Here is a 20320-nt window from a genome sequence, read left to right as displayed (position 1 = left end):
TCACGGAGGTCATTTTGAATAAACTTTAGTGTCATAAGAATGTATGTTTTGTTAAATTCATTTTGGTATATGAATGGTTACATAATGAATAAACTTGTTTCAATTATTTTACATTAAACATGTGACAGAATTTATGACCTGACTAGGTACATATAAGGACATGAACTTCTTAAAAGTAAATGGTAATGCTAAAGAGGTATATTCCAGCAGAAATAGGATCTTGTTTAGTCAGATGTTCCGGATTGAAGTGTATTGAAGACTTCGAGCTCAAGTCTCCAGGTGGATGGCGCCATTCAGCTCCTAATGTATGATCGTCGGTAAAATTACCCACTAAGTTAGCTATTGACCTATTAAAGTAAACATGGGCAATGATAAGTAATTGTTAATCGTATCGATGAGTGGGGCTCACACCGCGACTCGATTATCTTCAACGTATGTAGCTGATAAACTTACAATTATTTTTTATAGATAAAATTAAATCGCTAGTGATATGACGACGTCACATAAAATGCTCTAATAGTTTAAAATAAAGTGCTCGGAATTGTTTGTGCATTTAATGTTATAAATTTACAAGTATAAAAGTGGTCGACGGCATTTACGTTGTGATGTCTGTGGACTCCTGTCAGCGCAAGTAATAACTTAAAATTGTTTTGCTATTTTCTAACTTTATCACACGATGTTATTCCTTGGCAGTGCAAATTTTTCAAGAACTGAGTACAACTGGTCCCATAATTGTTACGTGCGCGGCATTCAAACGAAAAGGAACGCTTGCCCTTTCATTGTCCTACGCTAGCAGTTTAAAAAACTAGGGTTGTATCCCTGAAAGAGGTTTGTAAAACGCTGTCAGCCTGAGATAATTCAAAACCGCCATATCACGTGCATTTTCGTTCTATTAATAAAGTGTTTGATATAAATTGCATTCGTGTTGAGCGATGCACCGGTGTTCGAATCCCGCAGGCGGGTACCAATTTTTCTAATGAAATATGTACTTAACAAATGTTAACGATTGACTTCCACGGTGAAGGAATAACATCGTGTAATAAAAATCAAAGCCGCAAAATTATAATTTGCATAATTACTGGTGGTAGGACCTCTTCTGAGTCCGCACGGGTAGGTACCACCGCCCTGTCTATTTCTGCCGTGAAGCAGTAATGCGTTTCGGTTTGAAGAGTGAGGCAGCCGTTGTAACTATACTTGAGACCTTAGAACTTATATCTCAAGGTGGGTGGCGCATTTACCTTGTAGATGTCTATGGGCTCCAGTAACCACTTAACACCAAGTAAGCTGTGAGCTCGTCCACCCATTTAAGCAATAAAAAAAAATTCTAAATCTAATACTCAGAAATACATTTAAAAAAAAAACAAGTAATTAAGGCAAGCGGACCCGCGCGACAAAACTCAGTTGTCATCTTAAATATAAACAGTCGTGGAGTGGACGGCGGAGTCACAGGCAGGTCGCGCGCGCGCCGGTCACTTCCTACCGATACAGCCTCCAACCACACCGATAGCACATCGGAAATAAACACTTCATACAAAATAAAGTACATTCAATGCACCAACCAGTTGAATGTTACTTGAAACTATAAATGTTACATACAAAATTCGAAAGTGTAACAAAAAAATAATTAAATAAATTGTACATTACTGTAACAATATAATCGAAAACTGTACGAAGTTCGAAAGTGAAACGAGTGATTAATTATTTATTTATTAAATTGTGACAGTGACAATGGCCGATAGTAATGAAGCAGAAACTACTCCCTCCAAGCCGGGTAAGCGACTACTATTTTTTTCTTTTTTTTTATTAATTTAATTTTATTACATAGACGGGTCAAAGAGCTTACGGCTCAGTTGACTTAAAGTGGCTCTCATAGATAATACGAAGCAAATGGTACGATCCACCTAGAAATTTAAAAGAATAGTCAGTATGCTAATATCTAGTCGTACGAGCCTACAATAAGCCATACCAACCGAACCAGTAATTACGAATTTAACAAATATACAGTCTTATATTAATGTACAGGCGTGTAGTGGGTAGACTACAGTTAAAAAGATACATTACGACTGTATTGGTTCGGAAAATATATGAGTACAATAATCCGTTGTATTATTACTCTGTCTCCGGGAGTGGGCCTGGAACAACACCTCCAAATCTCTCCCGCTATTGTCGTAAAAGGCCACTAAGTGGATGGGCAGCAGCAACCCTGATATTAGCGTGCGCTAGCACCACCGTCCTGCCTATCTCTGCCGCGAAAGTTTCAAGGCCAGGATAACCGTTATACGATACAATTAAAACTTTTCGACCTCATGACTTGAGGTGGGTAGCGGTATTCTCGGCACCCCTAACCCATTTACAGCGAGTGGAACGTGAGCCTCTTTACTTATTTGACGCAATATGCATGAAATCCCTCCAAATTAATTAGTTTTCAAATTAAATACTACAAGTGAACTACACTGCGTATTTATTACTTAGATTCTCGCAATAGCTTTTCGAAGAATGAGAACACGGTGAGCCGATAATCACTTTTTAAAGCTTGACGACAATAACACTTTTTTTCAAGCACACTGACTTTTAAATAAATGAATTTTATCGTATATGAAGAAGTCTTTGCTGTGCTCGGGAAATGAAAGGCGATGAACAGGATGATAGTATGTGTGATCACGGACGCTCAGAGGAATGTCACGATTTAGAAAACTAACAGAAACATATAATCGCGAAGGTTTCTCGTGAACAGAGCTCACTCTCGTTGATTTACTGTAACAGCGTGTCGACACTCGACATACAATACTCAATCGTGTCGTGAGCTCATTACAATAGTTTTTTTTTTTTATTATATGTTTTGTATCCGGCGTCGCGTTGTTGAAATATTTGCTCGTTTGATTCGATCATGCCAACGAATAGGCAGCGAAAGTGTGATGACCTTGCGGCAAAATTAACTAGCACCGCGGTAAGATCAGCGCGGGCTCATAGTCTACGACCAGTACAGTCACTGCGGACCGAGGGGGCGACCACACCGCGGGCAGCTACAGGTACCTTTTGTTTAAGCAAATATGTATGTAGCACGTTGTCCCGAATGACAGTCTAAGATGAGGCAATAACATCGCTAAGTGGTATTTGTAAATTTCTGGTACAACGCCCGGCCGGGTATCTGCACGGAGGGTTCACCTACTCCATTTTAAGGCAGAGCATCGTGCGCTCCGGCCTACAGGATGTGACCGCCGCTAAACATCATAATCAAAACTCCATCATGTCTTAAGATGGATGATGATAATTAGATTTATACTGGTGGTAGGACCTCTTGTGAGTCCGCATGGGTAGGTACCACCACCCTGCCTATTTCTGCCGTGAAGCAGTAATGCGTTTCGGTTTGAAGGGTGGGGCATCCGTTGTAGCTATACTGAGACCTTAGAACTTATATCTCAAGGTGGGTGGCGCATTTACGTGGTAGATGTCTATGAGCTCCAATAACCGCTTAACACCAGATGGACTGTGAGCTCGTCCATCCATCAGAGCAATAAAAAAAATAAAAAATAGATTATCATAAAATTCTGTAGCCGCTTATCATCAGATGTACTATGCACCCGTCTGCCTACCTAAACTAGCATAGGTAAATTTAGTTATAAAACTTTTTAAAGTATGACTGAATAGCAGCTGATCCAATGGTGAACCTTGTGAATTCAGGATGTAAGGCCAAAGTAATAATATTATAATTGTTTTGTCGTCGGTCAATCAGACGTCTTGAACACAATGAAAATTATGTTTAAATATTGCAGTACATACTCTTGTTTATATATTTATATTATGCATATCTATATATATTAATACGTGAAACAAAAACTTTGTATTCCTTTTTACGAAAATTGCGCGGACGGAGGAGAATGAAATTTTCCACACTTATAGAGAATATAGAGAAGAAGTGCACAATGCTAAAATTTTCTTTAAAATAATGCATAAAAGATTAAATCAATAAAGAAAACATTACACACACTACATACCATGTATTTGATGCACACACGCATGCATACTATTTATTGTCAAACTTTTGTTCTTGACGTCTGTTGTCAAATTGAGAATAGATTAAATATTGTTTGTTAATATTTTTATAGTGTAGTCTTGGAGAAATTTGTGATTATAGAAGTATAAAATACAATCATAATAGTGTACAAACTTACAATTCCAATTAATTATAGTCGAATTTCGATTACTGCGGGACCTCTAGTATAGACAGATACGACTTAAGCTACTGATGTAAGAGTGTTAACATAGAACACAAGCTATTGAACACAAGTTGAAAATGCCACAAGTGTAACCCGAATCGACAGGTTAATCACAAATCATCAAACGCACAGTCCTATCAGTGTGAACGAACTTGTGATAATCACTTTTGGTTACGTATGATAATAATATAGATAATGTCAGTATCAACAACTTAAAAGACCATAAATAATTTAATAAAAAAATACTTTAATCTCATCGGATAATGTTGTATCACTCTAATAATAGGGTCTTCATGATCGCACGATACCACCTCTTAGCGAGTTACGTTTTTTCACGAAGTGCTCTCCCGTATCGGACTGAGAGGAGATAACAGTAGGACAGCAGCTGAAGAATACTAGAGAGACTGATCTCGTGTGTTATTTTTTCTTATATTGGTGGACGAGCTCACAGCCCTCCTGGTGTTAAGTGGTTACTGGAGCCCATAGACATCTACAACGTAAATGCGCCACCCACCTTGAAATATCAGTTCTATGGTCTCAGTATAGTTACAACGGCTGCCCCACCCTTCAAACCGAAACGCATTACTGCTTCACGGCAGAAATAGGCAGGGTGGTGGTACCTATCCGCGCGGACTCACAAGAGGTCCTACCACCAGTGATTACGCAAATTATAATTTTGCGGGTTTGATTTCTATTACACGACTTATTCCTTCACCGTGAAAGTCAATCGTGAACATTTGTTGAGTACGTATTTCATTAGAAAGATTGGTACCCGCCTGAGATTCGAACACCGGTGCATCGCTCAACACAAATGCACCGGACGTCTTATCCTTTAGGCCACGACGACTTCAAAACTTAGTCGACTTAGGAGGACCGGCGGTATTCGCGTTATGATGATGATGATGATAGTTCTGTCTTGTAGGGATATACGACAAAGGGAAGATCTTCCACCGAGCGGGTGATATTGTGGCGTGTAGACCGACGGTCCGAATGTTGTTGTTCGGAACTTGTATACCTATATATGTACTCTTATGTTGAAAACTTCGTAAGAGAAATTAAGGCAACTCTCAATCTTTTTTATTTTTTTTATTGCCCTTGTAGGCAGACGAGCATACGGCCCACCTGATGGTGATTGGTTACCGTTGCCCATGGACTTCAGCAATGCCAGGGGCAGAGCCAAGTCGCTGCCTACCGCTTCTCTTGTATTGTATGATGGCTACCCGCCACAAACTGCTTAGCACTAGGTGGGTCATCACCTTGCTAGTCCGTATGTACTGTCTCTGTGTGTGCAACAATAACAATTATCGGAATTCGTTTTAATGAGCTCTGATCACACTGTGATAAATTGATTTTATCAGAATCACATGTGATCGACATCGCCATCCGTTCCTTTTGTTTTAATTATCATTTCTAACGTTCTATCGCTAATTGCTTAACCGGAGTCGTTGTCATATAAAACCATTAATAACATCGATAAATAATCGCAATAAAAACACCTAGTGAATTCCATTGTCTGCCTGCTGTGTTAACAACGCGAAGCAGTTCCATCAAGTCCCATGCTCGCGGAGTCAGTCACGTGTAGGACACACGTGCAATAAATAACAACACGGGATCCATTTTACAATCATTAAGTTGTTTATAATTGAATCGATCATTACACAAATAATTATATTTGATTAAAAACGACATTGTTCTTTGATTCGTTTTAAAGGTTTTGTAATTTTTGCAGCATCCCTAAGTTTGATGTCACAGTCGAGTGATCGGTTGGAATTTTAAAATGGCTTTAACATTAGAAGCGGAATCAGACGCGCGTGACGTTTTTAATACTATCCACTTTGCGCGGAAACTTCAGAATAACTAAATGAGAACATTAATTTTAGTTTATTACGCTAATATCAGGAAGAAGTGTTTTAAAAGAAATGTTTATTCGAACATGTTTTTGATACGGTTAGAACTTGCAATTTTGATTTTAAATAGCGCGATGTATTTGAGATAGTTTGCCAGTGATTTGATTCGGAGCGACATTAAGTTGTTCTACATTGTATTGAATACAATAATGATGCGATTCGTGCCATCGTCCATCCTAGGGTGCAACACAGATAATGGCTGCTGTATCGAGTAGGTAGGTATTTGTAAACTTAACTTAAAAGATGTGTGGTGTCATATAGGAGCGAAGTTCCTTATTATTATATAAAAATATTAATTTTAAGTTCTATTCGAGGTATAAAGAAAATAATTATTTGGGTATACATTTTTGATTATGGTTTTTTTATTGATAAAAAATAAATAAAAAAAGCTACTTTACAAAGTTATCAACTTTATTTTATTTACTATGATTTATAAAAAATATGTAATAGATACCGCTATTTATATGAACAATATCTAATAACCATCATCACGTAGACTATACATCAGACACTGTATAGCCGTCATACTAAGACTATACATAAATATTAAAAATCTTACGTTACGGACGTTTTTTTTTGGTTAGGGTTCGTCCCATAAAGAACTTCGTTCCAATTAAAAACTTAATAACAACATAGATAACCCACGCTGCTATGTACAATGAGCCGGAATGGTTCGTTCAGTATTCATTGTGTTTTTTCAATGGCATACCGAATCCTATTCGCGTTATCTAAAATAGGAACTCCACAGGTTATCGCGTGATTTAGACTATTTAAACAAACTGTTATTTGTTTTGGCGGTACTATTCATATAACGTCCTTGGAAATGATCGGACTTTAAATCGACACGTAGTTCACTGGAACGATTTTGTATGAAAATGATCTATCTGATAACGATTAAGTATTTGTAAGTTTTAGAATCCAAAAATAACAGAACGCTAAAGTAGTCACCTGCCAATAACTGATTTTCATAGTCTCGTAAAAAGCTAACCATAAATATAGCAGATCAAGGAAAAGGGAACAAGAATTCATTTCAAAAATAGTAAACGTAATAAATTAGTAAGCCCCTAATAACTTTTACCATAGACAGAAAGCGCGTCTTATTCAATAACGAAGCCGATGATAGCTTTATTTGACGATTCAGCTAAACTACATAATATCCCACCTTTAGAATTATAGAGGTACCTTTCGAAATTTTTGGATTACGACTTTAATTCAAAAATTGACTTAGCACGACTCAATAATCAAATGACCAAAAGTAACTTAAAAAAGGACAAACTTATTCATCGGTCTCTTTCACTCCATCCCCTTCCTCTACGACTTTTCGTTTTTTTTTTTTTTTTCGTCGCCCATGGACTTCAGCAATGCCAGGGGCAGAGCCAAGCCGCTGCCTACCGTTTAATACTCTCCACAAGCCTTCGTTTGAAGAAGGACATGTCATAGCGCTCGGGAAACACCGTGGAGGGGAGCTCATTCCATAGCCGGATGGTACGTGGCAAAAAAGACCTCTGGAAACGCACTGTGGATGACCGCAGTGGCTCCAGGTAGTATGGATGAACTCTACTCCGGTGGCGGGCGGTGCGATGGTAAAAACGAGATGCCGGTATCATCTCGAACAATTCCTCAGAGCACTCCCTATGGAACATACGGTACAAAATGCAGAGGGAACCGAAGTCCCTCCGCAGACCCAGAGGCTCCAAACGATCCGTGAGAATGGGATTATCGACAATCCGAACGGCCCTCCTCTGTATGGAGTCAAATGGAAGAAGCTGGTATTTGGGAGCCCCGGCCCAGAGATGGGAGCAGTACTCCACGCGAGGCCGGACTTGTGCTTTATAAAGCAAAAGCCTTTGTCCAGGCGTGAAGTACCGCTTCGCTCTGTTGAGGACTCCCAGCATTTTGGACGCCAACTTGGCTTTGCCCTCCAGATGACTCCGAAACTGGACATCGCTCGAAATGTCGACCCCAAGTATCCCAATACTCTCGGAAGGTTGCAGGGATACTCCTTGGAATTGCGGCGCCATGACAAAGGGGTCCTTCTTCGCAGTGAACGCGCAAACTTGTGTCTTTAACGGGTTGAATTGAACCAAGTTCAATTCACCCCATTCGGAGACTCGCCCCAGAGAGTTCTCCACTTCAGACACAAGTTTTGATCGTCTCTCTTGCACCACGCTCCGAGAGAAACTCTGATGGCCGATATATCGCGCATCCCCCGTGCTGTCATCCGCATAGCAATGCATGCCATCAATAGACAGCATGTCATTGATATACAGGATGAAAAGCGTGGGGGAGAGCACCGAACCTTGTGGAACGCCAGCGTTAATGGTCATGGTATCAGAGCAATCACCGTCTACAACGACCGTGATGCTCCGCCCATCCAAAAAGCTAGCGATCCACTTGCAGAGACCCTCGGGGATTCCGTAAGATGGTAGCTTCGACAGAAGTGCCCTATGCCAGACCCTGTCGAAGGCCTTCGCGATATCAAGGCTCACAGCAAGAGCCTCGCCCTTGCTCTCCAAGGCTTCAGCCCACCTGTGAGTAAAGTATACGAGAAGATCGCCAGCTGAGCGACCGTGACGGAAACCGTACTGTCGGTCACTGATCAGCTGGCGATCTTCAAGATACTTCAGGAGTTGTATATTTATTATTCGCTCCATCACCTTGGAAAGCAAGGAAGTTATCGCGATAGGCCTATAGCTCGATGGGTCCGACCGGTCACCCTTCTTGGGGATAGGGTGGACGTGGGCGGTCTTCCATGAAGACGGAACCCTGTTAGCGCAATAAGAGAGGCGATACAGACGCGTTAGCGCAGGCGTCAGCTCAGGGGCGCACGTTTTCAGAACCACTGCGGGGATGCCGTCTGGCCCACTCGACTTATGGACGTCCAGGAGTCGGAGTTCCCGCCTGACTGCACACTGTGTAAAGCAGATCTCCGGCAGGGAACCATCACACCGGGGGATGTTCGGTGGTGTGGCACCCCCGTCGTCCATGGTCGAGTTCGAGGCGAAGAGTTTGACCAGAAGGTCAGCCTTCTCTTTCGCACTATGGGCCAGACTGTCATCGGACTTTCGCAGTGGTGGGAGACTAGACCTGCAAAAGTTTCCTTCTGCGGCTTTGGCGAGCGACCAAAAAGCACGGCTCCCAGAGGGATAGCTCTTTAGTCGCTCGCCAACTCTAGCAACGTGCTCCGACTTCGCCTTGGCAATAACCTTCTTGTAGGACCTGGAAGCGGCGTTATATTTCCGCCTTTCCTCTGAGATGTTAGGGTCCTGACGTCTCCTGGCATTATCCCATGCCACGTATGCGGACCGCTTGAGGTGTGCAGCATCCCTGCTGGCATTGTTATACCAGGGTCTGCTGCGACCCCCAACGGGCACTTCAGAGGAGGGAGTAAACAATTCCATCCCCTGGAGCACCACGTCTTTAAGACGGTCCGCACAGACGTCAGGATCAGCAGAGGAAAAGCAGAACCGCCCCCATGGGTAGGATGCGTAAAATTCACGCAATCCATCCCAATCTGCTGACAAATACTGCCAAACTCTTCGATACCTGGTCGTCGTTCGACGACTAGGACGAGAGAGTGGTGTGGCAGCACGGATAAGGCAGTGATCAGACGATCCAAGCGGAGCGTCGACCACCACACTGTATCCGGCTGGATCGGTGGTCAGCAGAAGGTCCAACAGAGAAGGCTCGTGCCCCTCAATATCTGGGACACGGGTGGGCTGTGTCACCAGCTGGGAGAGGCCGTAGGCCAGGGCGAAATCGTAGGCAGCCCGACCCGGGAGGTCAGTGGTTCTGGACCCCAGCCACTCTTGGTGGTGAGCATTAAAGTCTCCAAGAACCACCACCTCCGCAGATGGGTACTGCTCAAGCACGCGGTTAGTCCCCTCTTGCACATGCTCTATCAGAGCTGAACCTGCATCACTGCTCTGGGACCTGTACAGGCACGCGTAGACTCGGGTACAACCCCCATGGTCTACGCGCAGCCACAAGAGGGACAGGTCCCGTTGTTCGAGGCCTCGTAGACGGCGACAACAGACATCAGCCCGGACGAATACACACACCCCGGCTTCACGCAGGAAGTTGTGCTCCAATACGTAGCCGGGGTATTCAAGGTACGAAGTATCATCCGGAACAGATATCTGCGTCTCGGTGTACGGCGTCGAGGTTGCTGTGTAGGCCCCTGACATTGCTGAAATCCACATTAAATGTGGAATGGGGCATCGCCGACAAAACCCTTTTCCTTTTTTGTACTGTCATGTTTGATTTTTTTTTTTGTTTGGAGAGTGGGAATGGGTGTGGTAGGAAGTTCGAAGCGAAATCATGACGATACCTGAATAAAGCGCGGAACACAGTACGTGCTCGACCACGGGTTGCGTGAGAGACTGACGCAGGGCATGGAAGGGCCCCCAGTCCACCCTGCGTGCGATCGCCGGGATCCACTCCGGTCTCCGACTCCGGCACGACGACCGCACGGCAGGATTTTACACCGGTTGGCGGGACAGCTTCCCGGGGCGGAGTTTAGTAGAGACACCCGGGTTCAGGTCCCCAACTGACCGGCGGGCGGCGGCGAACACCGTTTCACTTTTGAAAAGTTTATACGATGTTTTCCAAAAAATGCGTTTTTTTGGTTGGATCTGTATTGTTCTAAATGTCTCCTGGATTCACTTCTTCTTATTTTACGAAACAACAATTTTGGTCGATCACTTGAGGGAAATGGAAAATTAGCTATCAAACAACGGCCATTACCCTTCGTTATAAATGAACAAATCATTGTGTTAGTTTACTGCCCTTTGTAGCGTTCAATTCCGCGAAGTTTTCTTTGAAGCCGCACCTGAACTGATGATAACTTTATATATAAATTTCAATTTCTTTAAGACTTGCAACTAAATTTTTGGTTTCAATTGAATCAAACGTTTTTGAGTATATTTTTATTATAGATTTAAAATGACTATTCTTACTGATGCTACGACTCTGAGCCCGCGCGACTGGACACCATTATCCCGCCCAGTTTGGCCGCGGATCAGACATGCGTTGTGGTCGGAGATCAGGCGTCACGTATACATTAAAGACTCTGACGTCACTTCTAGAGGTGACGGATAGCATTTATGTTGAATCGCTTAAGAAACAAATGAGCTCCAATGTTTTCCCTCTATTTTTTTATATCCCCATAAATGTATCATTCTTTCAATCCGTTACAAACTACAAACTAAATTCTTTAATTTGAAAAAGAAATCTCAGGTTATTTTCATGTTGAAATTTCACGCAATAAAAGTAGGTATAGTAATATGTTTTAAATATTATTACCGTGCTTAAACTACAGACCTGGCTTCGAATTAAATCTCCAGCTTAAAGAAGATTGGCTGTTCAAAGAACCGAACACAATTCAGTTGGAAGTTGCTCTGAATCACGGAGGCACTTGGGAGGACCAACTGTAACTGTGTAACCTTCAGATTGCACCCTACTCGATAGTGGTGTTCGAGCATCGAGCATTGCTCTTGACCTCCGGAGTCGTTGGCAGGGTACAGGAGGTGAGAGTAGTGCAGTCGTTAAGCCTTTACTTATGTAGGTACGTGTAATGTTATCGGACAATCGAAATAAGCCCTAGGTCTTCCGATTGTTCTTTGAATAATGTTGTTGCATCCCAGCCCGATCCTCCACGTCTCGTGGCTCTAGTGGACATTAGGAAGTAGGACATGACTTCACTACTAATAAAATCAGAACCGGAAATGTCCCCTGGAACTAAGAAATAGTGGGCCATAGTGGACCATCGAAGTTTCAGCCTGACGTGTGGCGCTCGACCACTGCATTCGAATTGACATCAGCTCAATCGAGAGCTGATGTAGCCATTCAACCAAAGAAAAACTGTGCTTAATAAAAATAGATCGCAATAAAAAAATGAACATAAGAACTTAAATCGAAACTTAAGCCTTGAACCTACAGAGCATTGAACTTTCAGTGAAACATTCTTTGACGAAAAATAGTATAAAAAATATCTACTCTCGCGTGACGACACGACTCTGCTTAGAATACAGGATGCGCACCTGATGTTTGTCAAATATCATCGTCATCATAAGTATTAATCTCGTAAATGTTTATTAGAAAAAAAAAAAGATGTGTGGTGTCGTGGGACACCGGATAGGAACGAAGTTCCTTATTATAAAAATATTAATTTTAAGTTATATTCGAAGTATAAAGAAAATAAAACTGGAGGTTTCGCAGCAACCCACGGTCATTCGGTAGCGTGCGAACTTATTGTGGTACACTTCATTCACGGTTGTTTGCATAAGAGTTAGTGTATTGCGCAAACGAACGCTCTGAGATCGTGGTCAATGAATGATAAAAAAATGTTATTTTTTGTACGTTATTACAAAGTTAAGTCGTACACTGTGTGCATTCCTAATAAAAAATACGTTTTTCCCCGGTTAGGGTACCCCTCCGCATTGTCCCTTAAGGAACTTCGTTCCAAAAATAATATTAATATTGATAAGCAAATGAGTTCACGATCGATCTGGTGTCGAACGTTACGGGAACCTAAACTAAATGGCAATAAACAAAAAAAAAATTAAAATTCTTAGGAAATTTTGTACTCGTTAAATTGGACTCAAACTCCGTTATGGTCATTTTGTAGTCACTTTGGGCTCAAGTGTCTTAATACCAATATGAGCTAGTCTACCAATAACGCAATCAGGAAATATTTTGACAAACACTTTACTGGACACTATGACATATTTATCACATACTAACCGTATTCGCCCGCTTCGCTGCGCGTATAAAATTAACATTATTATTTATCGTCATTATTATTAGGGAGTCCAACACTCATATAAATATTAGCATATCCATTACGTACGTGTATTTTCTACATGGATACCAAGTTTCAAGTCAATCGGATGCGTGGTTCAGTAGTTATAACGGAACATCCGTAAAAACCATTGTAGATTTAGATATTAGTATACATTATAATCATCATTTCATCATTCTCCCGCCCTTCTCCCAGTCACCTGGGGTCAGCGCAACATGTTTTTTCCTTCCATACTCCTCTATCATATACAATTTCTTCGCTCACTCCCCTCTTACACGTATATATAACACATACCTTTCACGCAACCCATCCAGTTCTTCTTAGGTCTACCTCTTCTGTTTAGCTTTCCAAATTCATAATTAAAACTCTCTCTCACATATGATTATATAAAGACCGATTAAATTTATTTCAATTAAATGTTTTGCTTAAAAACGTTTCCGGTGATTATAATCTCGTACGTTCACGGTTGGCTGGGTCGACAATGTGCGCGACAATGTGCACGTTATCGCGACCTCAGCGCCGCGGAACATCGGTGCCTCGTCTAGTTGTGCTATTCTGTATTCAATTGAAGAAGTAACAGTGAACGGCGTAACGGATATTTGAATTTATAAATAAAGATATCTAGGCATGTTATTAGTTGAAATAATATTATTCTACAAGCGGCCCGCTCCGGCTCCGCTCGGGTTTTTAACAAAATTTTCAACGATATCTGACGTTGTTTTATTTTTTTAAATAAAAGAACATTGATTGCGGCATAACTACAATAGTGAGACATATGCCGTGGCGACGCTTTTTGTAAATAATAATGTTCTACAAAGTCGCAGTACATTATTTTATTCTATCATGAATAGTTTTCGCAGGGCACGCGATGTAAAGAATATTTTAGGTAATTTTTTTACACCTTGGATTACATTATTAGAGTTGTATTAAGGATCCCTAATTTATTTCAAAAAAGCTTTTAGCCTATGTCACTCGGAAATAGTGTTGCTTCCAAACAGTGAAAGATTTTTTTAAATCGGTCCAGTAGTTTTGGAGCCTGTTCAATACAAACAAACAAACAAATCTTTCCTCTTTATAATATTAGTATAGATTGATGAGTTAAAGGACCCATATTATTGGTAGCGCGTATTGTATGGGCGCAAGGGTGACGGTAGGTACGTCCCTACCCGCGAGACCGCGAGGCGTTGGCAACGGCTTCACGTTATTGTGTTACATTGCGCGCTGTGCAATAAACTTTAGTAGGTAGTGTGGATTACGATATTGATTTTTCTGTTATTGCATCTGATTCCAACACCACCCATTATTAGTTCTCAGGGTTTTTGAAGTCGTCGTGCCAATCGTGCCGTCGTGTCATCGGGTACCAATTTTTCTAATGAAATACGTAGGTATTTAAAAAATGTTCAAGATTGAGTTCCACGGTGAAGAAATAACATCGTGTAATAAAAATCAAACCCGCAAAATTATAATTTGCGTAATTACTGGTGGTAGGACCACTTGTGAGTCCGCACGGGTAGGTACCACCACCCTACCTATATCTGCCGTGAAGCAGTAATGTGTTTCGGTTTGAAAGGTGGGGCAGTCGTTGTAACTATACTGAGACCTTAGAACTTATATCTCAAGGTGGGTGTTGCATTTATGTTGTAGATGTCTATGGGCTCCAGTAACCACTTAAACATCAGGTTGGCTAGAGCCTATTCTAATGAAATAAAATAATTGATCTGACAACCCAAATACCTTACGAATCTTAAAAAAAATGTTAAACCGATTAAAAAATCATAGTACCTACCTAGAAGAAGCAAAATCCGCAAACAACACTAAGCAGACCTCTATTCTTCGTATTACTTGATTCTTTTTTTAATACAAATAAAGCAATGACGCGTTTATATAACATTATTGTGTAGCTCATCATTTTACGAGTCTGAGGCGTACATATCTCCAACTGTAGACTTCGAGCAAAAAGTCACTCAGAAACCTTAGTCTAGACATTTCTGTCCGTTTGTGCTGATTCAAGTGGGCTTACTTAAGATCAAGTGGGCCGTGAGAACGATTACTATTTAGAGCGTAATAAAAACATGAGGAGGGCCGTAGCCTGAATTCAGCAAGATTTTATTGTGTATTAGATTTTACAACCGGCTTTGTTCGCGTCAATGTAGCAAAGAAATTTATTATATACTAGCTGACCCGGCAGACTTCGTAGTGCCTCAATATATAAATAAAAGACCTAAACTTTTGTATAAAATAAACTTAAAACAAACAAAAGGAATCCGTCCGACGGGGGACACATCAAAGGAAAAACAAAAATTTTATTTTTATTTAATTCCGAGTATTTTCATATTTATCTACCTTTTAAACCTTCTCTGGACTTCACAAATAATTCAAGACCAAAATTAGCCAACTCGGTACCGCCGTTCTCGAGTTTTAGCGAGACTAACCAATAACAATTCATTTTTATATATATAGATTATAGGAATAGTACTTTTTCTCGATGAAGAATACCCTATTTTTTTCTATAATTTTGACAATGCGTATGCCATATTTAACGATGGTCGGTTGAGTAGTTAGAAGCGTACGCCTAATAAACAAACATACACTTTCGTATTGTCAGTCAGTGCGCGTGTGCTAAGCGCGGATTAGTACGTAGCATTCATCTCGTCCGGATATTGCTTTCTGAATGCTTTATTATTGAGATTAACGTATTGCCAACATTTAGAAGCCGGCATTATGACAAGACTGTACAAATTAATTTCGAAGATTTGCAAAACAATTGTAAATTTAGTCGACAATTTATTTTGTAAAGAATGGACGCGGGTGCCGAGAAATTGGAAAATAAGTTTTAAAATGTTTATTCGGGTCGCTTCCCCTCAAAGTAACAGGCAGCGGCTTGTGTCCCTGGCATTGCTGACGCCTGCCAACTCTGACTACTTACCAATAAGTGCGCCGTATGCTAGTCTACCTAGAAATGTTATAAAAACCTCCGCATATATCCTGAATGAACAGAAAATGCCAATACCAAAGTCTAAACCGATATATCTACTTCTGATCCAAAAATTGAGACCATTTTAACGGTTTTTCAAAAGTTTAATGCGATGGTGATGCAAGGATTACACTAATTTATCACAGATTTGGGCAAGAGCTGATACGTATAATCTAAAACTGTAAGAGATAGACGCGGAAGAGATCTAGAAAACTTCAGGAAGGGGAATAATTAAGTGCAGTAGAATATTCATTTATCGACTTATGTTATTGTTGGGTTGAGCCCGCGCGCGTTGAGCCGGGCTATGTGTGGCGATTCTTTTAGAAATCATCATCATTCTTATACTTGCCTAATATGGTTAGACAGAGACAAACTCAAGAACGATATCCAAATGCCTCCTATGCCTATAGACCGCTTTCTAGGCAGAACTGTGGGATCTCACAGCTACATCAGTCGTGGATTCCGCAACAAATAACAATCACTGCACCTACCCTTAAACTAATACGTGAAGCAAAAACTTTATACCATTTTTTTACGAAAATTGCGCTGACAAAGGAGTATTATATTTCTCACACTTATAGAGAGTATAGAGAAGCAGTGTAGAATGCTAATTTTTTTTTAAATTATGCATAAAAATAACTGTGTTTTTTTAATGTTTTCTTCCATCGATTTAATGAAATCAGTAGAAAAAACATTAAACACGCTACCGTCTATTTGACACACACACGCATCTATACTCTTTTGTTTATTGTTAAAGTCTGTGGTCTAATCCAGAATAGATTAACATTGTTTGCATTTAATATTATTGGTCTATAGTGTAGTCTTGGCGAAATCTGTAATTATAGAAGTATCTTTGACAACAGAACCTAATAATATTCAAACTTATAACTTCAATTAATTATGGTCGAATTTCGACCACTAGGCGACCAATAGTTGTAATAAAAACATTACATTCAATTCGCGAAGTAAACAAATACAAGAATACGTAGTTACACAGTGACATGTGAACTGTTTAGTTTCCAACCCGGAACGTAACCTTTCAATACCGCGATACGCGATAGGAAATCGTGACAACCGGCGACTATACGCGCACATATGGATCCACTTGCTATTTAAATAGCATTTCATTACTTCAATACGCTTTCGGTTAGCACTATTTCGTCTATAAATACCGTCCACCACCACGTCCACTTAGAAGGTGCAAAATATTGAAAAGTTTGGTAATACTAAAACAAATCTAAAGTTGGAGACGAATAATACTAGTATCAACCGAATTACCGAATTGGATACGGAAAAATACCCCTGATTTACAGAAAAATCATAATTTTACGAATTAAACATTTTTTATTTTATTTTAACTAATTTTTTTTTATTCTAGTTCCGCCAGATCTACCTTATCTTCTAACAAGTACAACATATGACTTTGATTACATTTTTTTATAAATCTTAGTCTTCTAGTTGACATAGTTTTGATCTAAATCTTGTAGTCTCCATTATTTAAAATATAGGCATATACGCATTTTTAAAAAGAATCACTTTTATGAGGTCTTGTCCTTAAAATGATCGCGTATCTAAAATATATTTTTTTCCTACCTAAGCTGATGGTCTAGAGAGACCATGTCAGCGTCGGTGAGCTAGTAGGTGAGCTCACGCGGCTAAACCCGACGATGTTGCTAACACGAACCCTACCAAGAGCCGTGCTTCGCAGAATCTACCACCGGATCGGAAACGCGACCCACTGAGAAGATCCGACGGGAAACTCAGTGGGAATAAAATACATTAGAACCAAATATGACCTACAACGTTCCATTACAAAAGTTATAATCGTGGATATCCTTATTGGCTTCTTTGTGAGATTTACACACTTGCTTGTAAGTAAATTATTATTATTTATCTTAAAATCGTGTATACACATTGTGGATGTTACAATTAAATGCAAACAAACAGAAGAATGTGACCGGCAGCACATTAGCGAGTCCGTTTTCGTAAAACCAGTTCGCGACCTCACTACGGCCGCACCCGAGGACGCGCGGTGCATTCACTCCGCTTATCAATTACCGAATATAATTGTACCTATGTCTGCGGCACGCGATACTTACTGCGACAACACACATTTAACTTGAGGATTCTAATCTGACCGCGGTGCTGTGGCATTGAAGTGGCTTGTCCTCGTACCTATACTGATAATGTAAATTTAGCACTGGTGGTAGGGCCTCTTATGAGTCCGCGCGGGTAGGTACCACCACCCTGCCTATTTCTGCCGTGAAGCAGTCATGCGTTTCGGTTTGAAGGGTGGGGCAGCCGCTGTAACTATGCTTGAGACCTTAGAACTTATATCTCAAGGTGGGTGGTGCATTTACGTCGTGGATGTCTGTGGGCTCCAGTAACTACTTAACACCAGGTGGGCTGTGAGCTCGTCCACCCAAGTAAGCTTCTAAGGTTCAATGTTTGTTACTTAATCGCACAAAAATGACTGAACGAATTTCAATGAAATATCGTATAAACATAATTTAACACGTTAACTGCCATGTAGGTCACCGGTGCCCTACGTGGCGCGCTGAAGTAATTATTTCGATCTTTCTCTTCAATCGTCTTGCTAAGACGCCAGAATATCTAGTATACTCTGGGAATGACGAATTCGAACGATGCTGAGAAAAACTCTATTTCTAAGAGACTTAAAGGACTAAAACATACATTAACAAACAAAAGAAGACAAATTTGGACAATCCAGGCGACTTAGTAACAAAAATCGACATAGTTACTTCAGTGCGCCACGTAGGGCACCGGTGACCTATACGGCAGTTAACGTGTTAAGCCTCAAATAACACAAAATATTGTATTAAATACCAGGCAAATCCGGCTGAATCTGCTGTAGTAAATATGACAAATTGTTGGCTGGTTTATAATTTTATTGTACTAGCGACCCGCCCTCGCTTCGCTTCGGAAACTGTTATTTATTATTGATTTCTCTGCTATTTAATGGATGTTATTATACATATTATTATAAACCTTCCTCTTCAATCACTCTATCTATTAAAAAAAACCGCATCAAAAAATCCGTTGTGTAGTTTTAAAGATTTAAGCATACATAGGGACAGAGAAAGCGACTTTGTTTTATAATATGTAGTGATTATACATTCCAACGGATCTACACTTCGACTACTACTTTATAGATGATACAATGATACGAGAAGCTCTTTATTTAGGAAATTTTGCTTTAGGAATTTAACTTTTGGGTTTAGGAAATTTCAACGAGTTTCGTTGTTTCGGAATTACAAATTTATCGCGCTCAGGACCGTACACAATAACACACTTAGCATGCAACCAAGAATCACACCGCATCGTTCTGGCGTGTCTGAGCTCGTGTCGTTTGCCTTAACCCCTTAACTGCCGTGTAGGTCGCCGGTGCCCTACACGATGCACTGAATATCTAGTAGACTCTGGGAAAGACGAATCCGAAGATACTGAGAATTAATCTATTTTTAAGAGACCTAAAAGACTAAAATATAGATTAACAAATAATATATATATATATATTTTTATTGCTTAGATGGGTAGACGAGCTCACAGCCCACCTGGAGTTAAGTGGTTACTGGAGCCCATAGACATCTACAACGTAAATGCGCCACCCACCTTGAGATATAAGTTCTAAGGTCTCAAGTATAGTTACAACGGCTGCCCTACCCTTCAAACCGAAACGCATTACTGCTTCACGGCAGAAATAGGCAGGGTGGTGGTACCTACCCGCGCGGACTCACAAGAGGTCCTACCACCAGTAAAAGACAAAGTTAGGCAATCTAGGCGTCTTAGTAACAGAAATCGACGTAATTACCTCAGTGCGCCGCGTAGGGCACTGGTGACCTACATGGCAGTCAAAGGGAGGGTTAAACAGCCGTTAAACAATACAAGTGAGACTTCAGCCACATGTCTCAACGTGGATACTCGATCATACATATAGGCTCTGGTAAAACCACTTAACAACAGAGGGTCTGTGAGCTTGTTTTCACAATACAATGAATATAACAAAATAACTGTTTGTGCTATGACATTCTTAGACTCCTTGAGGGAAAAAAGATGAAGTTATTTAATAAAATTCTATAGCTTCAGAAAAAATGCACTTACGTTGTAACGCACTTAGCATTTACTGTGCGGTGAGCTCATCCACTTGTCTAAAGCCGTAAAAAAAAACAATAAGGTCAAGTTTTCTTAACAATACCGATAAAATCTTACAAGTATTTAACTAATTGTGAAATATTTCATTTTCTATCGATCTTAAGTATATCGTAAGCTACAGTAATATCCAATTAATAACAATGCAATAAACAAACTGATAATACGGGATAAGATAACAATATGTTGGAATTATCGATAACATTACATTATTGCACGTTCGTCGCATTATATGCAATCGCCCGGGCTA

At 40.5% G+C, this 20320-nt stretch overlaps 1 protein-coding gene across 1 annotated transcript in view; it reads left to right on the top strand.

Moving 5' to 3' along the window:
- The first annotated feature begins 1417 nt into the window (after positions 1-1417).
- The window catches only part of LOC114244955 (putative inorganic phosphate cotransporter), a 40349-nt gene continuing 21446 nt past the window's right edge, over positions 1418-20320 (top strand). The window contains exon 1 of the mRNA XM_028176925.2: positions 1418-1771. Within this exon, the coding sequence (XP_028032726.2) occupies positions 1729-1771 (43 nt within the window). The 5' untranslated portion in view covers positions 1418-1728. The remainder of the gene's footprint in view (positions 1772-20320) is intronic.

The sequence above is a fragment of the Bombyx mandarina genome, chromosome 08 (genome assembly GCF_030267445.1).
Source record: "Bombyx mandarina strain Sakado chromosome 08, ASM3026744v2".
NCBI lineage: Eukaryota > Metazoa > Arthropoda > Insecta > Lepidoptera > Bombycidae > Bombyx > Bombyx mandarina.
The sequence above is the reverse complement of the archived record's forward strand: the minus strand, read 5'-3'. Positions and strand labels throughout refer to the sequence as shown.